Source organism: Chiloscyllium plagiosum, chromosome 23 (genome assembly GCF_004010195.1).
Source record: "Chiloscyllium plagiosum isolate BGI_BamShark_2017 chromosome 23, ASM401019v2, whole genome shotgun sequence".
NCBI lineage: Eukaryota > Metazoa > Chordata > Chondrichthyes > Orectolobiformes > Hemiscylliidae > Chiloscyllium > Chiloscyllium plagiosum.
Window position 1 is genome coordinate 13,601,825 of NC_057732.1, and position 26,242 is coordinate 13,628,066.

Sequence of the window (26,242 nt, forward strand, 5' to 3'; positions counted from 1 at the left end):
CTCTGTTAGATATTAATACTGCTAAAAATGCCAGAATTTTTCACTGACTTAAACTAGATAAATTCCCTGTCCTGATGGTCAACATCACAGAGTATTGCAAGAGATTAGAAATCTGTTGTCAGTCAACTTTCAAAATTCAATGGAGTCTGGAGGGTCCTGCAGATTGGAAGGTAGAAAATGTAACCCTACTACTAAATAAAAGCAAAGAGAGGAAACAGGGAACTATCAACCTGTTAATCAAACATCCGCCAAAGAAAAAAAATTCCAGAATCTATGACAAGATAACAGAGAATGGGAATAAATGGGTCATTTTCAGGTTGTCAGCCTGTGATCGGTGGGGTACCAGAAGGATTAGTGGTGGACCTCGCTATTCTCAATCTATATCAATGATTTGGATATGGAGATTAAATTTGGGAACATTACATTTAGAAATGAACAAAAACCAGGTAGGAATGTGGGTTATAAAGGAGGACTCAAAGACAATTCAAGAAGATTTGGAGAAACTTAAGTGAGTAGGCAAAAATTTAGCAGGTGAAATACAAAGTGGAGCAATGTGAAATTGGCCACTTTGGCATGAGAAACAACATATACAAAGTAGATCTTAAATGGTTCAAGGCTGGGAAGTGTTGAAGTTCAATGAGACTTGGGTGTCCTTGTTCATGAGTCATTGAAAGTTAACACAAGGAATTGAGAAGACAAACATTTAATTGGCTTTTAATTACAAGAGGATTTGAGTATTGAAGTGAAGATGTCCTACTGCAATAATATAGAACCTTGGTGAGATCACATTTGGTATATTGTGTGCACATTTCGCCTCCTTACCTGAGAAAAGATAAACTTTTCAGAGACTGAGTGCAATGAAGTTTCCTTAAAAATACCTAGAGGTGTGGGGGTCCATTTGGAGGAGAGGGGATTGGAATTTCCTGTGAGAGAAAGTTAAATAGACCTGACTATGCTCTCTGGAGTTTAGAAGGATGAGAGTTGATCTCATTCAAAAATACAAAATTCCACTGGCTGCGAAGTCTCGAATCAGGGACCAGTCTCTGATTAAGAGCAAGCCATTTAGGACTGAGGTGAGGAGCAATTTGTTTACACAGAGGGTGGCAAACCTTAGAATTGTCTGCCCTACAGGACTGTGGAGGCTTAGTTGTTGGTTACATTCAAGTCTTAGGTTGGTAGATTGGAATATATTAATCTCTTTAGAGGATGTTGGAATAGCGCAAAATCAAAATGGTGGTGAAGTAGAAGATCATTTATGGTCCAATTGAATGGCAGAGCAGGCCCGAAGGGCTGAATGGCCTACTCCTGCTTCTAATTGTTATGTTTCTGATGTGAGTCAACATCAACTTTATTGACCATTAAATATTGTTGAATTAATGGGTTGTCCATTTAAGAGAAAAGTGAGAATTCTCTTCTCACAAATGATTGTGAGGCTTTTCCTCAAAAGATGATGGAAACCAAGCATTTGAATATTTTTAAGGCAGAAGAATATAGATTCATGATAACCACGTTGGTGAAAGGTTACTGGGAGTAGATGTGAATGTGGAGTCATCAGATCAACCATGTTCCCATTGAATGACTGAACAAGCTCAAGGAAATGGATATCCTACTCCTGCTCCCCATTTGTATGTGTATATGTACATTCATGGCTATGTACAGAGGATGGTAAGAGAAGATATTGTACTGGGAATCCGATGGACCCTGGATCCAGTTCTGTGTTGTAAGTTTATTTTGCACAGACTTCAAAGATCACCCCAGAGTAAAAATTCTCTTTTCTCTATGAGCATTATCAACTGAGCCACAACTAATAGCTAACAGTGCACTCTTCCCTCAGTACTGTGTCAGAGTTCCAGCCTTGATTATGTGCTCATATCTTTGTTGTGTGTGTGTTTTTAAAAGGTATCCTACTGCAATAATATAGAACCCGGGTGAGGCCACACTTGGTATATCATGTGCACGTTTGGTCTTCTTGGCTGATAATAAATTGAAAATGAAGTATGGGGATATGAACATTTGCAGCTTCAAAGAAGGAATTAAAAACAAAATCCTCAGGGGACCATTGATTTTAATTAGCAATGGAAATCGGAGCAGGTTGATGTTGTAAGAGTAAGTGATCATCTGGCAATAAACATTGTCTTGCTTTCTGTCTGAGACTCTGAGAGAATTAGTAGATGATATTCCCCAAATCTGGAAGTAGAGTTCAAGCCTTGGATGGAATGAGGCTTCGCAGAGTTGTAAAAGACAAGTAAAAGAAGAAGGATATATTTTTGGAAGGAATGATGGAACCAATGGAGATGTAGAAGGTTAATTGAATTTCAATGCAATGTTGTTCTTAAACTGTATGAGTGTGCAGTCTCGTAGCAACTTGTAAAATACCCCTTTCTCCATGATAAGTTTCATACAAAAATGTTTAAATAGACTAAGAACTGACGAAACAACCCAGAAATTGTTGGAAAAGCTCAGCAAGTCAGGCAGCACCTGTGGAGAGAAATCAGAGTTAATGTTACAGGTCCAGTGATCCTTCCTCAGAATTGATTCTCACTAAGAAATGATGCAACAATCTGTACACAATAAAAAAAATTTAAAGCCAATATTAGTCCGAGCATATAATGATGATTGCGATCTTCTGGTAGCTCTGTTATCTTGACTTCATACAGGTTTCTACTCATCAGAAAATAGCAATCTGCCCCTATGTTATCTAGAAGCGGCAGTTCTATCATTCTACACCCTTTATAATTTTCAGAATTATGAAGAAACTGAACAGACTACATATTCCCTTCTATAAAAAGATATTGCAAAATGTTCTTTTGTGGGAAGATGATAGTTGTTTATCTGACTATTAGTGCCATGGGAATTCATTACCTGAGACGCTGAGCTGAAGAAAATAATTTACTCACATGATCAGGTTTATAAGTGTTACCAGATTTCAAGAAATACTTCCAAACATCCAATTATCAGTTTTGATACAGAGTCATAGAGATGTACAGCATGGAAACACCCTTCGGTCCAACTCATCCATGCCGACCAGATATCCCAACCCAATCTAGTCCCACCTGCCAGCACCCGGCCCATATCCCTCCAAACCCTTCCTATTCATATCCCCATCCAAATGCCTCTTAAATGTTGCAGTTGTACCAGCCTCCACCACTTCGTTGGCAGCTCATTCCATACACGTACCACCCTCTGTGTGAAACAGTTCCCACTTAGGTCTCTTTTATATCTTTCCCCTCTCACCCTAAACCTATGCCCTCTAGTTCTGGACTCTCACACCCCAGGAAAAAAAATTATCTTTTTATCCTAACCATGCCCCTCATGATTTTATAAACCTCTATAAGGTCACTCCTCAGCCTCCAACGCTCCAGGGAAAACAGCCCTAGCCTATTCAACCTCTCCCGATAGCTCAAATCCTCCAATCCTGGCAAATCATTGTAAATCTTTTCTGAACCCTTTCAAGTTTCACAACATCTTTCCGATAGGAAGGAGACCAGAATTGCACGCAATATTCCAACAGTAGCCTAACCAATGTCCTGTACAGCCACAACATGACCTCTCAACTCCTGTACTCAATACTCTGAGCGATAAAGGAAAGCATACCAAACGCCTCCTTCACTATCCTAGCTTCTTGTGGCTCTACTTTCAAGGCGCTATGAACCTGCACTCCAAGGTCTCTTTGTTCAGCAACACACCCTAGGACCTTACCATTAAGTGTATAAGTCCTGCTAAGATTTGCATTCCCAAAATGCAGCACTCACATTTATCTAAATTAAATGCCATCTGCCACGTCTCAGCCCATTGGCCTATATATTAAAATGTATAGATCTCAGAAATAAATGAAAGTCATATTTATATGTCATATCAAAAAAGTTATTGTTATAAAGTGACAGAGTACACAAATCACATACTGAAATAAAAGTTGACATAAGAGGGTAATGTACATGATGTGCTGAGATTCTTCTTGCACTAATATAAGGTGCCTGATCAGCTAATCTGACAGCACAGCACAGGGATAAATCTCCAACTTTCTAACCCTGAGTCAAGAGCCGTACTGCTGAGTGAAGCTGACAATGTATTACGCTGAAATCATTCCACATGACAATAACATCACATGACACCTCACTCCATATGTAACTGTTCATTGAACTTTACTTGCACATACCACCATCTACTGGTGACTTTAGTAACAATATAAATAATCACACAACACCAGGTTTATTTGGAAGCATTAGCTTTCGGAGCGCCACTCCTTCATCAGGTGGTTGTGGAGAATAAGATAATGATCACTGAATTCATAGCCAAAGGAGTCCAGTGTCATTGAGATATGATACATTAAACAATTTTAGATCAAATCTTTCATCTTTTAGAATGGGATATGCTGGTTTCTGCTCTTTGATATGTAAATCCCAGAACTTCTAATTTATATTCTGATCCACCGGGTGCTCCAGTTTCCTCCCACAGTCCAAAGATGTGCAGGTCAGGTGAATTGGCCATACTAAATTACCTATAGTGCTAGCTGAATTAGTCAGAGCGAAATGAGTCTGGGTGGTTTACTCTTTGGAGGGTTGGTGTGGACTGGTTGGGCCGAAGGGCCTATTTCCACATTGTAGAGAATCTAATCTATTCTAGATATACAAATACTACATTTGATTCCCTCAAAAAAAGGTAGCTTGGCTTTTCTAACAACAGGTGTGAAGTTTGTCTGTGTCTTAATGCTGTGTCAGACTCACAAATCCTCTGCATAGTTTTACAAGGACTCATGCAGTTTTTGAGCAAACTAAAATGTAATTCTGCAAAAACAAATTCATCCCATAAACCTATAGGTGTGCATGTGTAGGAGTGACTGTGAGTGTGTGTGTTCGTGGGTGCACATGACAGAGAGTGTGTGTATAAGCTTAGTTAAGTGTGTGTGAGTGTGATGGGTATGTGTCTGTGAGAGGGTGCATGTGTGGGTGTGAGTGCGGGGTGTGTGGGCACATATGAGAGAGAGCTTGTGTATGAGAGAGGGTCTGCATGAGTGTGTGGGTATGTGTGTGTGTCATGCAGTGGGGTCACCTGTCGTGTGACATGAACCCAATGTCCCGGTTGAGGCCATTCCTCAAAAATCTGCATGAATCCATGTAAAGCTCTGTAAAACTATGGAGAGGGCTTGTCAGTCTGACTCAACATTGGGACACAGACAGTCTTCACACCCATTGTTAGAAAATCCAAGCTATCTTCAGAATGTAAGTTATAAGAAGTTCTGGGATTTACACATCAAAGAATGTAAACCAGCATATCCCATTCTAAAAGATGAAAGATTTGATCTAAAATTGTTTAGAGTATCACACCTCCATGACACTGGATTCCTTTGGCTAATAATTCTGTGATCACGATCTTATTCTCCACAAATATCTAATGAAGGAGTGGCGTTCCAAAAGCTAATGCTTCCAAATAAACCTTTTAGAAGATAACCTGCTGTTGTGCGATTTTTAACTTTGTCCACCCAGTCCAACACCGGCACCTCTAAGTCATATATAAATAATAAACATGTCTGTAAGAAATTATTTTGTGTTCATTGTTAACAGATAAGCTGTAGCAGTAAATTAGCACACACTGTGATTTCTTATCAATGCAATTATCAAAACCCTAATATTCAAAGTGTCCAGTTCAAGGGGAATGAATCTTACACAAAAAATGTCATTCATGCATCACATCTGTGTTAGTTCTTCAAAAGAGGCATTCAGCTTGTCCAAAACTTCAGTACTACTTCCATAGTCAGAAAACTTTATTCTCTTCAATTCACTTGCATGCCTTTTTAAAACATTGCTATTAAACCCACCATCCTTTCAGGCGCTTGTTTCAGAGCATAACAGGTTGCACAAATAACATGACCTCCTGTCACCTCGGGTTCTCCTGGCAGTACATTAAATCACTCCCCTTTGACAGTTCTTCTTTTGAACATTTCCACTGAATCTCCTCTTAACCTTTTATGTTCCAAGTAAAATAACCTCCATCCTCCCTCCTCTTCATGTAACTGAATCCCTCTATCTCTTCTATATTATTTTTAAGAGCTGTGACATATTTTATAAACCGCAGCGCACAGGGGTGAATACTACTCCAGCAACACTGCACTAAGCAGAGTTGTATGAAGATTAACTGTTTTGTATTCCACTGAAATCAGTCTACATGACAATAACATCTCATGACAGAATAAGGTTTTACTCCATATGTGACTTCACTGAACCTTATATACACATATCACCACCTACTCTTGTACTCTATGACTGTATAATTGAAGTCAACTACTCCATCTTTCTTGTTAACAACCTCTGTACTTGTCCCACTACCTTCAGCGCTCATGCTTGCTCTGTACCTGCATCTCTTTAAAACTGTACCCATCTTGCCTCACCTTACTTTTCCTACTAAAATGTAACACTTTAGAGTCATAGAGATGTACAGCACGGAAACAGATCCTAACTCATCCATGCCAACCAGCTATCCCAACCCAATCTAGTCCCACCTGCCAGCACCCACTCCATCTCTCTCCAAACCCTTCCTATTCATATACCCATTCAGACGCCCTTTAAATGTTGCAATTGTACTAGCCTCCACCACTTCCTCTGGCAGCCCATTCCACACACGCACCACCCCTGAAGGTGCCCCTTAGGTCTCTTTTATATCTTTTCCCTCTCACCCTAAACCTATGCCCTCTAGTTCTAGACTCCCACACCCCAGGGAAAAGACCCTGTCTGTTAACCCTATCCATATCCCTCATGATTTTATAAACCTCTATAAGGTCACCCCTCAGCCTCCAACGCTCCAGGGAACACAGCCTGAACCTATTCAACCTCTCCCTATAGCTCAAATCCTCCAACTCTGGCAACATCCTTGTAAATCTTTTCTGAATCCTTTCAAGTTTCACAACATCCTTTCGGTAGGACCAGAATTGCATGCAATATTCCAAAAGTGGCCTAACCAATGTCCTGCACAACCACAACATGACCTCCCAACTCCCGTACTCGATACTCTGACGATTGATGTATATGAAGTTCTGTCAATTATGCCCATTTCACTCGTCCCTCTCTGTCCACCTAAGTCTCTTATTACTCTCATTTGCTGTATTCATCTTGTTTGCTTGGTTTCTGAGTTTCATGTTATTTATTGCAACACTGACCCCTAGGGAGTAGCGTTGCATTTGCCTCCAAATGAAAAACATTCACCATTACAGTCTGCTTTCAAACTTGGTGCACACCTTGGTCAGTGAAAGCTGCTGTTTATTTTACAGTAAGAAAATATGTTATTGTAAATGAAATAACTGCGCAGCAGCTGGTATCCCGTCCCCCTTTATTTACATATGTACAATAAACTGACTGTGGCCAGCCAGCTCAGAGTCAGTTCCTGCACTAAGGAGATTCTGCATCTCTTGTTTATTCTTTTTTAAATCCCCTTCCCTACTACTGCACAACAATGATGTTTATTAAAGCTGCTGTTCATTAAATCTTTCCAAGCCACTACTCACAGCATCATCAATTATGTTACACCCTCATTAGTCAAGGTGAGGCAAGGCTCTTTTCTAACTGATTTAATTAATCTCTAACTAGCCCTTAAGGGTGATGAACACTAACTAATGTCACCTCCCACTATATCCTTATCCTTTCCCTTTGCTACTAATCACACATAAAACCATGTTTCCCATTCGAGTTAGTCTCTGATTCTTTAAGACTCCTTGATAAAACAAGAGGACATTTTCTGATATTGCCCATGTCTTTAGAATAGGGAGATGTATGCTGTTATTCTTAATCTTCATCTCAGTTGTTGCTTAAATAGTATCAGTTCCTGAAATCAAATATTTAGCAATGATTATTTGCTTTTAAAGGCTATTTGTTATATGTTTCTTTTCCCTCCATTGTTGGTGTATAGAACAAGCTGCTTTGACATTTAAGACCAAGAATATTGTGGTAAAGTTGCTTGTAAACCTACGCTGAAGTAAAACAAAAGATAACAAAGTATTGATACAGCCAAATTACAATGTCGATAGTGCAGAGTGTGTGTAAAGTGTAATTGTGTAAACATTGTATAATAAACTGTATAAAAGATGAGATAGCAAGATATTTTTACATTGTCATTACATGGTCTTGAGTGGTAAAGGTCTAGAGGTTTCAGTACTTACAAATCTAAACACACATTGTTACAAAGTTAACTCTAGAACAAATATACATTTAGTCAAATGGAATTGCTTATTTTCTAAGTCATAATGGATTAATATAAAGCTGAGTAAGTTCAAAGCTAAGCTGGAGTAAAACAAAGATAATGACAGAGGCATGAATACTGATCTGACTCCAGTGGACTGCGGAGGAAGACTAAATGTTATTCTAGATTAGAGTGGTGCTGGAAAAGCACAGCAGTTCAGGCTGCATCATATTCGTCTTTGTTTTTACCTCAGACTAAATGTTAGGCAGTTGATGAACAGCGCTAGCTATTTGAAGAGACACTCATGCAGTTTGCCTCAATGACAATCGCCTGGTTGCTCTGACCTCTATAATTGTGAAGTGCTTTAAGAGGTTCATCATGGCTCACATCAACTCCAGGCTAACAAATTGCATTGATACTTTGCAATTTGCTGACTGGCCCATGACAGACACCATCTCCTTGGCCCTACAAATTTCCCTGGAACTTCTGCACAACAAGGATGCATACGTCAAGCTCCGTCTTATTGACTATAACTCCATGTTCAACACATCATTTCAAACTCTGAGTCCAAACCAGGACAGACTGTTAGTGACTATCACTCCCAGGAACGTGATGCTCTTGACCATCTCCACCTCATTGTTGCTGACAGGGATGTGCCCCCCTCCACTTCCTGAAGCCAATGATCAGCTCCTTCATTTTGCTGATGTTGATGGAGATTGATGTCTTTACACTGTACCATTAAGCACTGAATCTCTTCCCTGTACTCTGTCTTATTTCTTTGAGATCTGACCCACAACAGTGGTATCATCAGCAAATTTGTAAATGGAGTTGGGGCAGCATTTGGGTGGCACGGTGGCACAGTGGTTAGCACTGCTGCCTCACAGCGCCTGAGATCCGGGTTCAATTCCCACCTCAGGCGACTGACTGTGTGGAGTTTGCACGTTCTCCCCGTGTCTGCGTGGGTTTCCTCCGGGTGCTCCGGTTTCCTCCCACAGTCCAAAGATGTGCAGGTCAGGTGAATTGGCCATGCTAAGTTGCCCGTAGTGTTAGGTAAGGGGTAAATGTAGGGGTATGGGTGGGTTGCGCTTCGGCGGGTCGGTGTGGGCTTGTTGGGCCGAAGGGCCTGTTTCCACGCTGTAATGTAATCTAATCTAATCTCAGCATTTGGCCAGACAGTTATGAGTGTATAAGGAGGGGGCTGAGTAGGCACCCTTGTGGGAAGGTTTGATTTAGCTTTATAAGGCAAGAGTGAGATGGCATCTGGAGTATTACATACAATTTTGGTGCTTTGACTTGAGGAGGGATGTAGTTGTATTGGATGTAGTTGTAGAGGAGATTCACCAGATTGATTCCTGAAATTAGAGGTTTAGCTGATCAAGAGGGATTGTACAGTTTAAGCCTATCCTCTGGTGTTTAGAAGAATGAGATGAGATCTGATTGAGCTAAAGGAAATTGACAAAGCACATGTATCAAAGATGTTTCCTCACATGGGACAATGTAGAATGAAAATTAATAGTCTTAGGATAAAGGGAATTCACCAGCCCAGAGCTGGGATACTGAGTAATGTTTTAGGAGGACATAGGAGGATTTTTAAGAAGAAATGATTTGGAGAGCAGAAGCTGAAAGTAGAGTTGATGCTGAGATGAGATCAATGATGATTGTATCAAATGATGGAGAAGGCTCTCGGGGCTAAATTCCGTCTTGCTGATCCTAGTTCTTATGCGGAACACAGGCGCTATTTTCTTTTTGTCCTCTATTCAGGCAACAAGATGCCTTCCAGCCTTCCTTTATTGATAACATTTGATTTTTTTGATAAGGGTTTAATGTGTCATGAGTATGTGAGTTTGTTCAACCTTGAAGGTTGCAAGTTCTCATATTATAGTTCTGTGAACTGAAATAAGCCTCTTGATATGTGTCTTCCAATTAACTCTTTCACGTGTTACAGTCATTCTATTCAATACCTTGCAGTTCTTTTCCCTAAGTGAAGTTAAGCAGAGTCAGATGATATTAAAGATTACAATTTGGTAGAACATGAGATTATTAGGTTTGAGAAGTACACTATAAGTGATTTTAAGTAAACTAAACCAATTGTGGAACTGTAATCTCCTTACTACTCCTACACCATGTTATGATGCACGTTCTGTGGTTATCAAGTCCTGAGGTGGGACTTGAGCTCAGAGTTTCTGGGAGAAAGTGAGGACTGCAGATGCTGGAGATCAGAGCTGAAAATGTGTTGCTGGAAAAGCGCAGCAGGTCAGGCAGCATCCAAGGAGCAGGAGGATCGACGTTTCGGGCATGAGCTGCTTTTCCTGAAGAAGGGCTCATGCCCGAAACGTCGATTCTCCTGCTATTCCTGAAGAAGGGCTCATACCCGAAACGTCGATTCTCCTGCTCCTTGGATGATGCCTGACACTGCTGCGCTTTTCCAGCAACACATTTTCAGGTCAGAGTTTCTGGGTCAGAGATAATCTGCCCACTACACCTCAAGACGTTCCTCAACTCTGAGTACTGCCAACTTATATTTTTGTCTTCCTCAATATCTCTATTATTATCCTCCTTTTACTGTTATACTTGCAGCTTTTATGACTCACATCTTGACTATCTACCTTGAAGAGTCATGCTCATGATATCATCATTATATCATTATGACCTGAGGGTATAAAGGTCTCAGACTCCTTCTTGACTTAAGGCATTTGAAGCATGACATGCTGATGGAAGCATGCTACTCTTTTTAATCAAACATTAACTCAAACACTGAAGTGCTTGTGAGTACAACATTTTATTTTTTATTAAACTGTAATGTACGTCTGTTGGATCTTTCAATACCATTTTATCCATATCTAAAATTCTTGTGCTATCACATTCAAAACCATGTAGGGTCTGAACAGAGTATATGGAAAGAGCCAGTTCCAACAGGCAGTGGGATCAAGAACCAAAGGGCTTAGATTTAAAGTAATTGGAAAAAGAATCAAATGTGATTTCAGAACATTTGTTTTCTGCATTGAATGATTACACTGGAGTGCACTGCCTGAAAGGGAGATGAGGATAAATTCAGTTGTGGCTTTTTAAAGGAGATTGGATAAACACCTGAAGGAGATAAAGAAATTTTGGGCCACAGGCTGGAGCAGGGAGTGAGACTGACTAAATTGATCTTGCAGTGTGAAAATCTGGGCTCAGTGGATGGAATGACTTATTTCTGTGTTGTGATAATTAGTTACACAAAATAGTCATTCCTGTTGTCCCTCTATGTCCCTATATTCCAAACGTTCAATCACATTCAGCTAAAATCTGAGATAGTCCCCAATCTCTGAGAAAATTCCTCAAGTATCTTGAAGTGATTTTTCATCAACATTTGGCAAAAGAAAGAACATCTTTTTCTTTCATGTCACTGTGCAGTCCCACCACATCAAAACTTACTGGATACCAAGAGGCTTGGAAAAGATGGACATGGAGAAAATGTTTCCACTTGGAAGAGAGACTGGGACCTGAGGGCAGAGCTTGGGAGTGAAGGGATGTCCTTATGGAACTGAGATAAGGAGGAATTTCTTCAGGCTGAGGGTGGTGAATCTGTGAAACATATTACCACAGAAGGCTAAGTGTGAAGGCCAAGTCATTGAGTGTACATAAGACAGAGATAGACAGGTTCTTGATTAGTAAGGAGATCAAAGATTACAGGGAGAAGTCAAGAGAATGGGATTGAGAAACATATCAGCCATGATCGAATGGTGGAGCAGACTTGCTGGGCCAAATGGCTTAATTCTGATCCTGTATCTTCTTATCTTATGGTCCATCCAACAAGATTGTAAACCCAACGTCCCAAAATAGTCACATCTTAGATGGTTAATGCTTTTTCTGGAATTTCTCTGAACATCTCAAGTGACATATTGGCAGAATCATTAGAGAAGCATTGGTTAAAGAAGGGTATTTATGATGTTTTGATTAGGCTTTCACCAACATGTTTAGGCAGGAGATTAGGAAAATGCCAAGAAAATAAAGAATTCTTTATCACAACTCAAAATATATATTTCGCATAAAGAAATGGCTTTCAACTAAAGTTACTGTTGCAAAGGCAGAGAAATAAATGATTAAAGAATAAATCGGATGGATTTCCGACTAATGTTTCAACATTGGAAAATATTAGAAGCACTGTAATGCAGGCAACATTTGCGAAAAGAGGAACTGAGTTAATATTTCAGGTTAATGAGTAGAAGAAGTTAAAAATTTAACAATTTAGAAGCAACTATCGGGGAAAGCTCATAACTCCAGGGCCATTCCCTTAGATGCGTGCTGCTAATGGTCGTGCCGTGACCATTTACAGCTTTGGCTCTTTACTTGTCACCTTATTACCTTCTTTACCCTTGCACCATCAACACTTCAATCACAGTTGCCCTCCATCACAGACCTCCCCATTTGTAATTTCATCTCTAAATCTGGTCACTTCATTGACTCTGCACATACTGACAAATTATAGATCTCTAACTACTTCCAGTTCTGAAACCTTGAGTCTGTTGTTCTGAGTTTCCCTGTACATTGCAGATATGCAGCATTCCTGTTTTGGTTTTCCCTTTTGTTTTTTGGTGCTTCACTCTTTGGACTTTTGCTTTAAAATGTAGATCTTTCTGTTTTTGTGCCCTTTTAATCACATTTGGGACCATCTTTGTCCTTAATCTGAAGCTCTGTGATAGATCTTCCTGCAAGTGAAAATATCAAAGGAAATGTAAACTGTTATTACTGCATTATCAAAACAAGTGCAAGGGCTTAAATCTACACTTAGATGGTGATGTATCTGGTTCATCAAGAGTGTGTCTCACATCTATTGGAACAGTATTTGTTCAATTGTGTATGTGGAGAAAGTGAGGACTGCAGATGCTGGAGATCAGAGCTGAAAATGTGTTGCTGGAAAAGCGCAGCAGGTCAGGCAGCATCCAAGGAACAGGAGAATCGACGTTTCGGGCATAAGCCTGAAGAAGGGCTTATGCCCGAAACGTTGATTCTCCTGTTCCTTGGATGCTGCCTGACCTGCTGCGCTTTTCCAGCAACACATTTTCAGCTCAATTGTGTATGTGCCAAACATAATCCTGTTGCACGCCAATTAACAAAATATTGTTGAATCTTTCATATTCATCTTCATCCCAGCTCTGAATGCAGCTTGTGTTGACCACTGTCACTTTGTCCTGCACTGAATTTGGCGTTGCAACTGGAGAATTCTTTGCCATGCAGTAAATTAGGTGTATATTTATTAATTTATGCAGAATATGTGCACAGTTCAGGTAAAATAAAATTTTATGCTGCGTACTTCCATGGCTTCTGGCGACTTCATAAAGACTGCGTAAGTACAAGGTCATACTCCTCATGGAAGTAAAATCCCATGCTATAATTGATACAAAAACAACAATTTGCCGTACATATTCTTTACACCAGTATATTGTCAGGACCATGGATCATAGCCATGGATCACCTATGGACATATCAAACTTTAATTCCAATTTGAGTTTTATTTTCAAAAAGGGCATACAGTCAAAGACTGATTACATATGTAAATTCAGTGGCCGTCTGGAAAAAGAGAGACCCTGGAATGTCACAACTGAGGTTCAAGAGACTTTAAAGTGATAGAATTAAAAGTGGAGAAATGCACAACAAACTGAACTGTAACTGCCTGGGAGTTACCTTGAATTGTAAACATGATGGGAGCAAGGGCAGCAGCTTGGGAAAGAGATACGTTTTGTGTCTTCCCCTTTTGAGAATGAACAAAAATGGGTTAAAAGCCAGTTCAGCCTTAGTCTACAAATAGCTCATGGAAAAAAGTGTGCTAGTGGAGGCAGCTACTTGTGTTAATTAGCCTGGGTTCAAACACTAATGTACTGTGAAGGTTACAATTAAAGAATCACCCTCTGATCACCCTTGTGTTGTAGGTAAATGATTCTCTTGCTTTGAGTGCTGGAAGCCAGCAAGCTAGTCAGAGGAAACAGAGCAACAGAAGGACTGTTGAGCTCTGAGTGCTGCCAGTGAACCACTCTCAAAACGAAACATGCCAAAAGGATTTCAACTAACATACAAAGCCATGAACTCCAAATCCTCAGTTCAATTATTAACATTCCCGCTGCCTATTCTTCATATCTGGCCCTTGGGAACTAAACCTCATATATCTATTTAACTTTTTTTGGGAATATCCTCTCATTTCTCATATGTGTTTTTTTTCTTGCACTGAGTAACTAATAAGTTTATTAACTAAAGAAAATCTGGTTAAATTGTATCTTTTAACTCAAAACTCCACTACATTTGTAAGAAAGGTATCTTTAAGGGAGAGGTCACTTGGTAAGTTAACCGTATTATAGATGAATAAAGAAGGGAAGCTAGTTCGTCCCTCCTTATTCTACAACTTGGGATATCCCATCTGGAAAAGCATTAACTTGGGAAACTTCTTCCAGTCTCATATCACAATTCATTTGAGACTATCTGATATTAGGATGCCAATAACCTGAAGAGCCACCTTACTTGATGATAATCAAATATGATTTTGTGGTCATTCGTTTCATATTAGTACATTCCTTCCCCTATCACAGCCATGTTCTTGAATCTATAGCTTGCACCTCAAGTCAATTTTTTCTTCAATAGACTCATATAATCATGGTCTTTCTTCTGCTGTTCTACAAAACATCACCATTCAACCCATACTCATCAAATATCTTTTAGGAATTAGTGTTGAATATTAGCCATGCTGCAAACCTACCATTAGCTAAAACATGAAGTATGGAAATCTGTTGGCATTGAGTTCTTTCATTAAGGCCTATCTGTATGGGATAGTATAATCACTTTTTCAATTTCTACAATGAATAGCCTACAGTCAATATGTAATATAAGTTAATACATCTGACCATGTGGTTCACTAATTAGACACCTTTTAATCAAATATTACTCAGTAAAATCCTTCATAATGTTATAGGTGAGGTTTACAAGATTGGAGAAGGTTACCAGAGTTAGATTTTGCAATTTATTATTCTCAGCATGGACTGATATTTGCAACTACCACAGGTTTGTAGCACACCATCATCACAGGAAGTGATGCAATGTCACATGATCTTGCTCTCTTTTGCAACCTTGTGGCAAGATGAAGCCACAGTAAGCTTTTTTCTTAAAAGTTAAGTTAATAGCTTTCCTTACCTCAGCAGACTTGGCAAATATTCACAAAAGGGGATCAAAAAATAATATATGTGGACCTCTGTGATCCACACTAACAGATTAATTGTCCATCACAATACACCAGGAAATGTCTTACTTTATTTTACAAAGAAAGCTAATTGATTGCAGTGATAATGGATCAACAAAGCACAACTTCAGATCGATGGGTCCACTAAGTAATTATTTTTAAATCTTCATACTTTTCTGGACATTATTTGTTCCACCATCACCAAACAAAATCCTGTTATTTGACCATTTATTTTGTTGCTGTTTTATGGAGTTGGCTTTCTGCACTGTGTTACAACAATGATCACAGTCCACTCTTAATTGGCTCATAGCTTGTTTGAAAATGGATGCTGTACAAATGCTAAGTATTTCTTTGTTTATGAATCAATGCTTTATGACATGCAGCTTAGAACCCACTTTAAATCAAATGTTACTCAATAAAACAATTTATAATTTTATAGCTATGGCTTACAAGGTTGGAGAAGGTGACCATAAAACAATTTTTTTCAGTTGGTTAATCCCAGCAAAAATGCTACCTCTGGGTACCTCAGGTTTGAATACTAGTCTTGTAGCATACTAGATTAAAGTGGTGGTGGAAAAGCACAGCAGGTTAGGCAGCATCCAAGGAGCAGGAAAATCGACGTTTCATCAGGAATGGAGGTAGGGAGGCAGAGAGATATCTCTCCACCCTGGAGGCTCCCTGCTCTAGACTCTGGTTTCCAGCATCTGCAGTCCTCACATTTACCTTGTAGCATATTAGCCCCAGGTCAGTCCTCACAAACTCCTTCTTTACTCTTTCCCAAGTTGCTGGAACATTACAGTGAGTGCTGCTTACAGCATTTCAACCATGTACTAACCTTCTCAGAACCATATACAGCTCACAGTCATTTTATGTTTGTTAGGGGGAGGGTAAATTGGCTCAGTCTGAGACTTCTACCCCCATGGTTCCAGCAGCGCTAGGTTTGTGTGAAAGCCATTTCTGGCACCACAGCCAGACCCTAGGGAGAGGAAGTTATGAAAGCTGGGCTGGGGTACCATTGGCATTTTGGCACTGTGGTAGCAAAATGAAGTTTAACATTTACTGCCCAGAATAAAATGCTTGTATTTACAAGTATTTACCCAACACCAACCCACCTGATCATCTTCCTCTCTTGCTGTCTTCCCAAGAGCTTCCTGGGAGAAAATTCTAACCTTTTTGAGTTATAAACAATTCCTATTTTTTCCTTAATATACATGAGCAGTTACCTTTCCTGCCCATCAATCAGCTAAACATTTAGTCATCCAGCCTGCTTCTATTTTTCTACCAAATTCCAACCATCAAGAGTTCAGATTTTGGGTAGTCCACAAGCGTGTCTTACAGTTTCAAAACTATTTTAACATCCACCCAAAAAAAGCATTTAAAGTTTTATTCCAAGCTCTCACACTCAAACGTAATATTTATTCCCTTCTTATTTTGGCCACATCACAAATAGTATTTTGGAAAAAAATCCAAACTTATATTGGTCGGTCACTACAAAATGTTGTAATTTTGCCCAAGATATGACTAAGAAAGGGGCAGCCAGTTCGTTCAGTTGGCTAGGTGGTTAGGTTCAGAACAATGGCGCCCTAGTGTGGGTTTGATTTCCTGTTCTGCCCAAGGTTGACCTGAAACCTGCATCCTTACCCTGCTCCCTGAGTGAGAACAGCAACAGCAAATGCCAAGTAAAACAGCTCAGGATGAAACATCACCAAATAACAAGCCAGTGACCTAGCTCCAGGCAGAACTCTCATGGAATGGGGGAAACATGGCAGACCAGTGGAAACCTCAGGATAACCTTTGAAGAGAACAGATTAGTTCAACTGTTGAAGACTTAACTAATCTGTGTCAAGATGTCCTCCTGTGGTGTCTCAAGGGAGAACCCCCACCCCACTGGCTTGACACTAGCTAGGCCAATAATACCTACCAGGCTAACAGAGTGCAGGTCTCCTCCAATGTGTGTACGTTAGTGGCAAGGGTTGGATGAGGCACTTAAATGTTCATTAATTGGTCACCTAAGGATGGCTAGTAGGTGTGTCATCCGATGCCTTCATTGCTTCCTTTCAGTGGTTAGACAATGGGCGTGCTTGAGACAGGCCTTCACTGCATTTTATGGGCCCCAGCATTAAACTGTACCAATGGAGAGCCATAAAATCAAGCCCCAATACATTGGAATAGAGAGAACGGTCGAGCTGGTGGAATAGTCTGGGATCTGGAGGAACAGCATAATTAATGTGTCTGGAGATAATGTGCAACACACACACATGCACACGCACACACACACACACACACACACACACATGCACGCACACACGCATACACAGACAGAGCTGATGACTATCAGCTTGGCTTCCTTCTCTATTTCTGTCTTCAGTTGACAGTACATAGATCTCTTTCCTCATACTATTTCCTGAACTGAGGCACCAGAGAATTTGGAGCCTCTCCACTACCCTCTGCCCTGTTGTGCTAATTAATCACTTTTCTTGCAGGTCAGAATCTCTTCCCCAGCCATTTCCAGTCCCTGCTGCTTCCAAAATCCACCTCCCCTTTATGTCATGCAGATTGCGGCTTTATGTGGTGCTCGCCTCACACAAAGCTTGATCCCCTCGCAGGGCTGGTCGGCCTCTCAACAGCGAATTTAACACTCGGAGTTTCACACTTTGATGCATGTCATTAATACTTAAATTAGCATTCTTACCTGCTTTGCTGGGTTTATCACTTGATGTAACTACACATGACAAAGCCTATTTTCAGGATTTATTTAATTTTCCATAGTTTAAGTTCCTCTTTACTTTGCAATATAGTTTTATAGCAGGTAAAAGTATATTGATTTTATACAGCAAAAAATAACATTAAATAATCTATGGAATCAGTAAGGCCTATTGGATTATGATGTTCACAAAATACATCTGTTTAATTGAGACTTCTCATTCATTGCACCTATAAGGAAGGGAAATTCATTATGTCTATCTGCAGAATAATATCTTACTTCATGCATTTCGGTGATAATGTTGTTATATCATACAAAGAAATTCAGAGAAACCAACACAGCCTCAAAATCTATCTTTCAAAGCCCATGTCTTTCAATATCCCTTTTTTTTGTATCTTTCACTTGCTAATTTCATGCAGTTAGATTTTTGTGAGCTTGATGCTTTGGAACGAATCATCAGCTTGATGCTGTTACTGAAATATGGATAAAACTGAAACTAAAATATCATGATCAATTAATTTCAATAACTTTATACATGGCACTCAAAATTTCATGACAGTTATGCATGGTCCATAGAGACAAATATCTGTGTGCGTGATGTTGCTGAATGAGTAGTTCTATTTATAGACTTTGAATTATGTCCTAGCGACCATGTTCAGCACTTGTTATTTATGCCACTGTATCTATATTTCTGACAAGACATTTAAGTATATAGTTCTACCCAATTCGGAATGACAAACTCTCAACCTAAGAAAATCTTAATGGCAGTTCTCCTAGTACACTGTCTGGTAAGATATCTTTGCAGCAAATATAGATATTATTTATTCAGTAATCTATCATAATTGGTATATTCTGTTTAACCAAGTTTCTCATAAGTTACAGCTGGCTGGAGACACTCAGGGTCTACCCCTGTTTGTGTGTTCTATTCTTTCTTATCACGTTAAAGATCAACTAAGTGATTTTCATATGCACATTCTTGCACAGAAAGCAGAATATTTTGATACTATGGTATACAGCTTATACATTTTCTTGAAGCTAACCTTGTGGTTGGAGTACTTACGATGCCTTTAAATGAAACCAAAGTCAAAGTTGAAAATGGGAAATAAACAGTAATAATTGTGACAGTTGATGATCTCTTCCTCCCTAACAATCTTTCTATAGAACAGAAAGAATGCACAATGCAAATGTATTCAGCCTATGGCATTCTTGATAGCACTTTGTTAACAATCCAAACTAATCCCATTGTTCTATCTCCTTCAGAAGCCTTCCAACCTTCCTCTCCGACAAATTGCTGTTCAGGTTTTCCTGAAGAGATGCTATGGTCTCAGCCTCAGTTCTGGGAAAATACTTTCACACTTCAACATTTCTCTGTTGAAGAGAAATACTCTTCTCGTCATACTCTACTTCGTGTTCGATTAGTGATCATCTTTGACTACCAAATCAAAAGAGATAGTCTTTCTCTGGTCAACCTATGAAATTTTATAACTATTTTAGAATCCCCAATTGAGGAGTCCTCCTAGCTTCACTATTCCAGTGAGGAAAGTTCCAAATCTCTTGTCATGATCATAACTTCTCATGTAGACCATATCCTGGTGAATGTATATTCTCAGTTGTCAATGTTTCAATATCCTTTCCATACAGTATGCCTAAACCTGCATAGAGTGTTGTAACTTACCAATATTTTGTAGAGAGGTATTATTGTTTCTTTCCCTTTAGACTCTAGACATTCCTTCTTTCCTTTAGACATTCCTTCTTATTAAAGCTGAAAATGCCTTTGGAGCTTTGACACAGTATTATATATGTGCATTCACGCTTTCAGAAAAATATAATTTAACTTTCAAGCATCTCTGTTCCTTTTCTATCTCTTTTCCTGCCTCTGACTTGCTTTAGATTCTTTCCATTAAAGCACAATCTCTTAAATCTTGTTTTCAGTCCCAAATTACATCAACTCATTCTTATCCATGTTGAATGGTTTTATTCTACCTGAATGTCAAGTCTGTAAATCCAAACCGTCCTGAAGTCTTTTATAACTCTCCTTCCTGTATGAAACTTTTTTCCATTGCAAAGTCATCTGCAAATTTCAAGACAGGTTCTAGAACCCAAAGCAAATCATCTCTGAATACCAAGAATCATAGGTCATTGAGGTATACCATGTCTTGCATTTCTCCAATCTAGGAGCATCTATTTATCATATCCTTTTATTCCTATCAGTAGTCAAGTCACGCTTCAACCCTATTGCTACATTTCCTTTTGCATCACACAGTGATTTATTTCAGTGCACCTTCTGTAAGTTGGCTTATCAAACACCAAGCACAACCAGCTGATGATGACGCAGCACTCTGAAAGCTCGTGCTTCCAAATAAACCTGTTGGACTATAACCTGATGAAGAGCTTATGCCCGAAATGTCGATTCTCCTGCTCCTCAGATGCTGCCTGACCTGCTGTGCTTTTCCAGCACTACACTCTCGACTATAACCTGGTGTTGTGTGATTTTTAATTTTGTACATCCCAGTCCAACACTGGCTGCTCCACATCATGATCAAATATATATACATTCCTTCAATTGAATATTTTCTATCAATTCACTGTTGATTCTTTAAAATTTCTATGAAAGTTGTCAAACATAGTTCTGATTTAGCAAAGCCACATTGACAATCCTAGATTAATCAATGGCCAATTCATTTGGGCCACACCCTTTATTAAATGAAATAACTTGGTCTTTTCTCAGCTCAGCACCTTGATTCTTGAGACTTGCTCACTTCTATTTTTGTATTAAACTAAATTCAGTTCTTAGGTTTCAGTTCATTCATTATTTTTGTTGTTGCTTTCTCACATCAGGTTCTTCTCCCGGAATATAATGATCTAGAAAGCACCCTGAGACATCTTTATCTTTACTCCAGTCTGTTGAGATGGTGCAAATCACCCCAAATTATTGCCCAGATGTTCTTGTACCTCCCCAGTTCATATCTACATCATATCATACATCATATCTTAATACTGCCCCAAAACAATCTGCTATTCTTGTGTAGTGATGATTCAGAAATGATGCAATTACATTGCATTCCCCTTCCCTTGTCTTTCCTACAAAAGTTTTAATCATAATTTATCAAATGTACTCCTAAGCCATATCACTGTGGATATTATGTCATATTCCTCCTTAGTTACTAATACATCAAAGCTTCCAATGTTGCTTCAAATATTTTTTGCATCCATGTACATATTGCTCCATTTTAGTGTGCAGTTTGTTTTGTGTGTTGGCCTTTATTCTTCGTCCTGCTTTTCTCCACTCTGTTTCAATGTCCTTGCCTTTTCTACAAGAGTGCATCTGTTTCTTAACACCTCTTCACTTCTTTTTCCTCTGTTTAGGTTTCCTCATTAGTACTCTCAATCAAGCCAGTGATTCCCATTCCTACAACTTTATTAACCAACCACTCCAGCTCCTTGGGCTCAAGTCTCGCAACACTCCTTGTGATACTGAGTCGGGAAGTGTGTCCCGCAGCTGTCATCACAGTTGGATTAACAGCAGGAGTGGCACAAGCTGAGAGATAAACGTTGGTTGCAGTGTCTCCTGTTAAAAGCCTGAGGGTGATGCCCAAATCGAGCCCAGTTGGTGCAGCAATAGGAACGATGGGAACCTTCACAAAATCTAGAGGTGGATCTCCTGAGGTGATGTCAGGTTGAAAAAAGTTGCCATGGGGGCCAAAATCTAGCAGATGCTTGGGTGAGTAAGATTGGGGAAATGTTTAAACTATGTTTATCACTCATCGTTTGTGATATCTTTACAGTTTGTAAGGGCATAATGCAGAGGTCCACAGAAGAAGTGCTCTAGAGTATTCAATATAATTTAATTTTGAGGGAAATCTAAGTGTCTGAAGGCGTAAGCCTTGGAAGGAAAGTTCATTGCAATGTTATGCTCCTTCTGTGTCTGGAATCAGAACATACACAGGAAGTATCTCCAGCTGCTGCTCCTGGAAATGCAGGGTTCGTAGGACAGACATAATGTCTCTAAAAACATTGGGGGAACACAGAATCTAGTGAAAGGGAGTAACTGAAGGAAATCAGTATCAGTAGAGAATTGGTACGGGGGAAATTGATGGAATTAGAGGCTAAAACGTCCCCAGTGCCAAATAATCTATATCCAAGAAGGAAGTGGCACTAAAATAATGGATATGTTGGTGGTCAGCTTTCAAGATTCCAAAGACTCTAGAACAGTTCCTACAGATTGGTGGGTATCAAGAGAGTGGTGAACCGTAGAATTCCCTGCCACAGAAATAAGTTGATGTCTAATTCATTGAATGGTTTCAAAAAGGAGTTAGATATAATTCTTAAGACTGAAGAGATCAAGGTGTATGGGGAGAAAGTGGGAACAGGCACTGAGTTGGATGATCAGCCATGAACATATTGACTGGTGGAGTAGGCTTAAATAGCCCAGTCCTGTGCTTACTTTCTAAATGCTCTTGTTCCCACTTCTACAAGGACAGTGACATGATCTGGTTCAACTGAATGCCACCCCTTTGAGAAAATATGTCCTTGTTTCCAAACTCATTGTAAGCTAAAGGAAAACAGCAAAGAATCAAATAACTGTGACAATTGGAAATCAGAAACAAACAACAAATAGTGCATTTCCGTAGGGAAAAAGCAGAGTTAACGCTTCCGGTCTAGCGACCCTGCTTCAGAACACCCCTGCCAGATATACAAGGCCAAGGAATGAGATACTGCTTTTTTTTAAATGGGTGGTGTGATGAAAGTTACTTTCAATATTGTGGAAATGATCAATGTTATAAAAGATGATAATTCTTGTTATCGGTACTGCAGAAGTTCAGAAGATGATTCAGTGGATGTTATGCATGAGCTGTGAGTATTTTGTTTCTGTCTTGTGGAAGCATTTGCCAAATAAACTCAGTTCCTGAAAGAGATTATTTGGAGTGTTAATTACTTTACAGTCTCATTGGTGGATTAAAAAGAAACCTAGCCTTTCGAAAGTTGTTCTTTCATTTCTGGTAAATCTGTCAGTGTGTTTTATCCAGTTTCCTTCCATTGTTTCCTTTGGGTAGTGATTCTATTGAATCTGATACCGTGAATTCGCTAAAGGATATAACATGCAAAGTTTGGCCCACCCCCTGAAAATGTTGATTATTCTACAGTTCCTGTCCTGTATAAATTGGACTGTTTTCCCCAGAAGGCACTTATCACGTCTTAGAGTTCACCCTGCTGAAGTTCAGAGCATGTTGTTTTGAAGTCAGTTTAGTTCTAGACTTGGTCTCTCTCTCCAAAAGCAGGAGCCAAGGTAAGTGCTACTTGTTTCTTGTCCCTGTCCACAGCAGCAAAGCCCCCCATGTCCTTGGGGGCTTGTGTGGAATATTCAAGCATTATTCAAAGCTGCAACTTTGAAAGAGTTGGGCAGACTAGCGAGTCAAAAGGCAAGTATGCGAGATTACTTGTTCTAGTTATGCGTTCTGTAATTTTGTCTGCAATTTTGCAGGACGGGAGAGAAGTGGAAATGACAATCATTCTGCACAGCGTTTTGTTAAGTGTCTTCCTTTCTGGTTTTCACAGATGGCAAGCAATTGTCTGTCTTTGCTTCTCCTCTTCACATTGATGTCCTGCTCTCAAGGTATTGTAAGCTTGATTTCACAAGATCAATAATCTGCAGCAATATGAACATTATTTTGGCACTGCCAACCAATCATTGGGCTCTATCACTGGGGGTATTGAATTAACTGATTCCAATTTATTCCTCATTCCTTGGGTGCACTGGGCTAAGACTATTTTTTAAAGACATATTTCTAACAGGAAAAGCACCTTTTAAAGTTTCTGGAGAGTTTAATGTGTAAAAAGTCTGAAACACCCCTGTGAGAAGGTGAAACAAGTTGTTCTTTAACATATGGAAAGTTTAAGTTTTAAAGAAAGGCTGAATAGGCTGGAACTTTTTCATTGGGGGGGGGGTAGGAGGTTGAAAGGTGCCCTTACCGAGGTTTATAAAATCGTGAGAGGTATAGATATGGTTAATGATAGATGTCTTTTCCTGAGGATTTCAAGATTAAGGGACATTTTTTTAAGGTGAGAGAAGAGAGATTTTAAAAAGACATGAGGGACAACTTTTTTACATAGAGGGTGGTTTGCGTGTGGAATGAACTTCCTGAGGAAGTAGTGGATGGGGGCACGGTTGCAATGTTTAAACGACACTTTGATATATATGCGAATAGGAAAGGTTTGAAAGGGCATGGTCAAGGAGCAGGTAGGTAGGACTATTTTAGTTTGGGATTATGGTCGGCATGGACAGGTTGGACCGAAGGGTCTGTTTCCGTGTTGTATGATTTTATGTCTGTCGTGCAGGACAGGGGAATCCGTCACTCACTGAGGGCAAGAACAAACCCAACAGAGAAGCTCGCTGCAGCCTGTTCGGGGAGTATCGCATCCAGACTTTCGATGGGAACTTCTATGAGTTTCCAGGACACTGCAGTTACAAACTGGCAGGCGACTGCTTGAAGCGTTCATTCAGTATTTTAGGTATTTCCATCACTCGCTGACATTAGCAGTTCATTTCAGTTTAATGTGCAATTGATCACTGTCGTGTGGTAATGTTGGAGAAGTGACAAAGTCCCTGCATTTTCAGGTAACTTCCAGAGCGGAAAACGCACAAGCATTTCTTTGTATCTGGGAGAATTCTTTGAAGTCACCCTATCTTTGAAAGGAGAAGCATCTGTGAGGAAGAAAAGGTAATAGCCGTAGATAACTGAAAACTAGTGCAATGGTGCACCTTCTGTGTTTAGAGTTCTGAACCGAGTCAGCATGGATGAGTTGGGCAGAAGGGTCTGTTTCCAAGCTGTGAGAGTCTATGACTATGATCTGCCCTAGGGTGCAGTGCCCTTGACTTTGATACTTTGTCCTTTCTGTAGGCACAGTGACCCTGCCTGGTGAGAGGGCACGCAATTCCCTTAACTTTTTTTTGAATATATTTCTGCTCCCTCAGCCAATTTAGCATTGTTTCTGAAGAAGTCAGATCAGACTTGGAAGACCACCTCTTGTTCTCTCTCCACAGATGCTGTTAGATGGCTGAGTTTCTCCCAGCATTTTAAAAAATATTTGTTTTAGTCGTGCTCCGTGTCCTTCATGAAGCAAAGAGTTAAGGGCCTGTGACAAACAGAACTCACTCACAAATCAATCAGCCTGAGACAAAGCCTTAGAAACAAGAACAATTTATTACAGTCTCGCAAGAACTGGACGCTCCTGTAATCAAACAGAAATGCGCGCGAAAATAACACATTAAAGCATTCTTATTCAGTTTACAAGTTGCGGAATCACGCCTCCCTTTTCCCATCCTATCATAAGCCAATCACCTCACTTGTTAATTATTTTCTTATCTGGCCATCCTGCTGTCCTTGTCTGCATTCTTTGTTCCTTGTTTATTACAGCTTGTTCTTTATTCCAATTTCTCTTTTCATACTATAAGCTTTATTGTGAAATGAAAGTTATTTCCTAGCTTAAAACTTTTCTTTAAAAGACCCTCTATATTCATTAAAATCTTAGCCTTAAGTATGCTACATGCTACAAGAATTCCACCACCGTTTGTATAATGTTCCCCTTCCCTTCCCCCCACCTGCAAAAACAACATTTCTAATCTCCCACAATTCCCCCTTTTTCTTTTTCGTTAACTGTTGTTTTTGCACTTATTAGGTCTCCTTTAAGTCATTTTCTTATGTTCTGCCCTCTTACGCCTTTTGGTGATGAGGTTCACAATATTAATTTTACATTTGTGTTGTTCGTCCCTCGAACTCTAAAAGCATTCTTTGACTTTCTCTTTGTTGCATATCACCTGCTGATTGTAAAAGCATCTGATGATTTATTTGGGTTCCCTCCCCAGGAGATGTCATCAGTCGGCTCATTACCCATTTTAGGACATTGAACCCTACCACCAGACCCACTAATATCAATAATCCATAGATAGCTAGATTGACTAACCACCTTCCCCAAACAGTCAATCCCCAATTCCCCCATTCCCATCCTTTTTCATTCCGGTACCGATTACCGGCCTCCCTTATCTTGGCGATTTTGTCTCACACATGTTTGGAGATATTAGTAATGTTAGAGGAGACCTCAGGTACGTATGTGCAACATTCCTCTCCAATTAGTGCACAGGTACCACCCTTCTCTGCCAGAATATA

The 26,242-nt window shown here is 39.7% G+C and overlaps 1 protein-coding gene across 1 annotated transcript in view; it reads left to right on the top strand.

Annotated features, from left to right (window-relative positions):
• The first annotated feature begins 23,252 nt into the window (after positions 1–23,252).
• Positions 23,253–26,242, top strand: part of vwf (von Willebrand factor) — a 119,581-nt gene continuing 116,591 nt past the window's right edge. Inside the window, exons 1-4 of the mRNA XM_043713571.1 lie at positions 23,253–23,364; positions 23,634–23,691; positions 24,414–24,587; positions 24,694–24,796. Of these exons, the coding sequence (XP_043569506.1) occupies positions 23,634–23,691; positions 24,414–24,587; positions 24,694–24,796 (335 nt within the window). The 5' untranslated portion in view covers positions 23,253–23,364. The remainder of the gene's footprint in view (positions 23,365–23,633; positions 23,692–24,413; positions 24,588–24,693; positions 24,797–26,242) is intronic.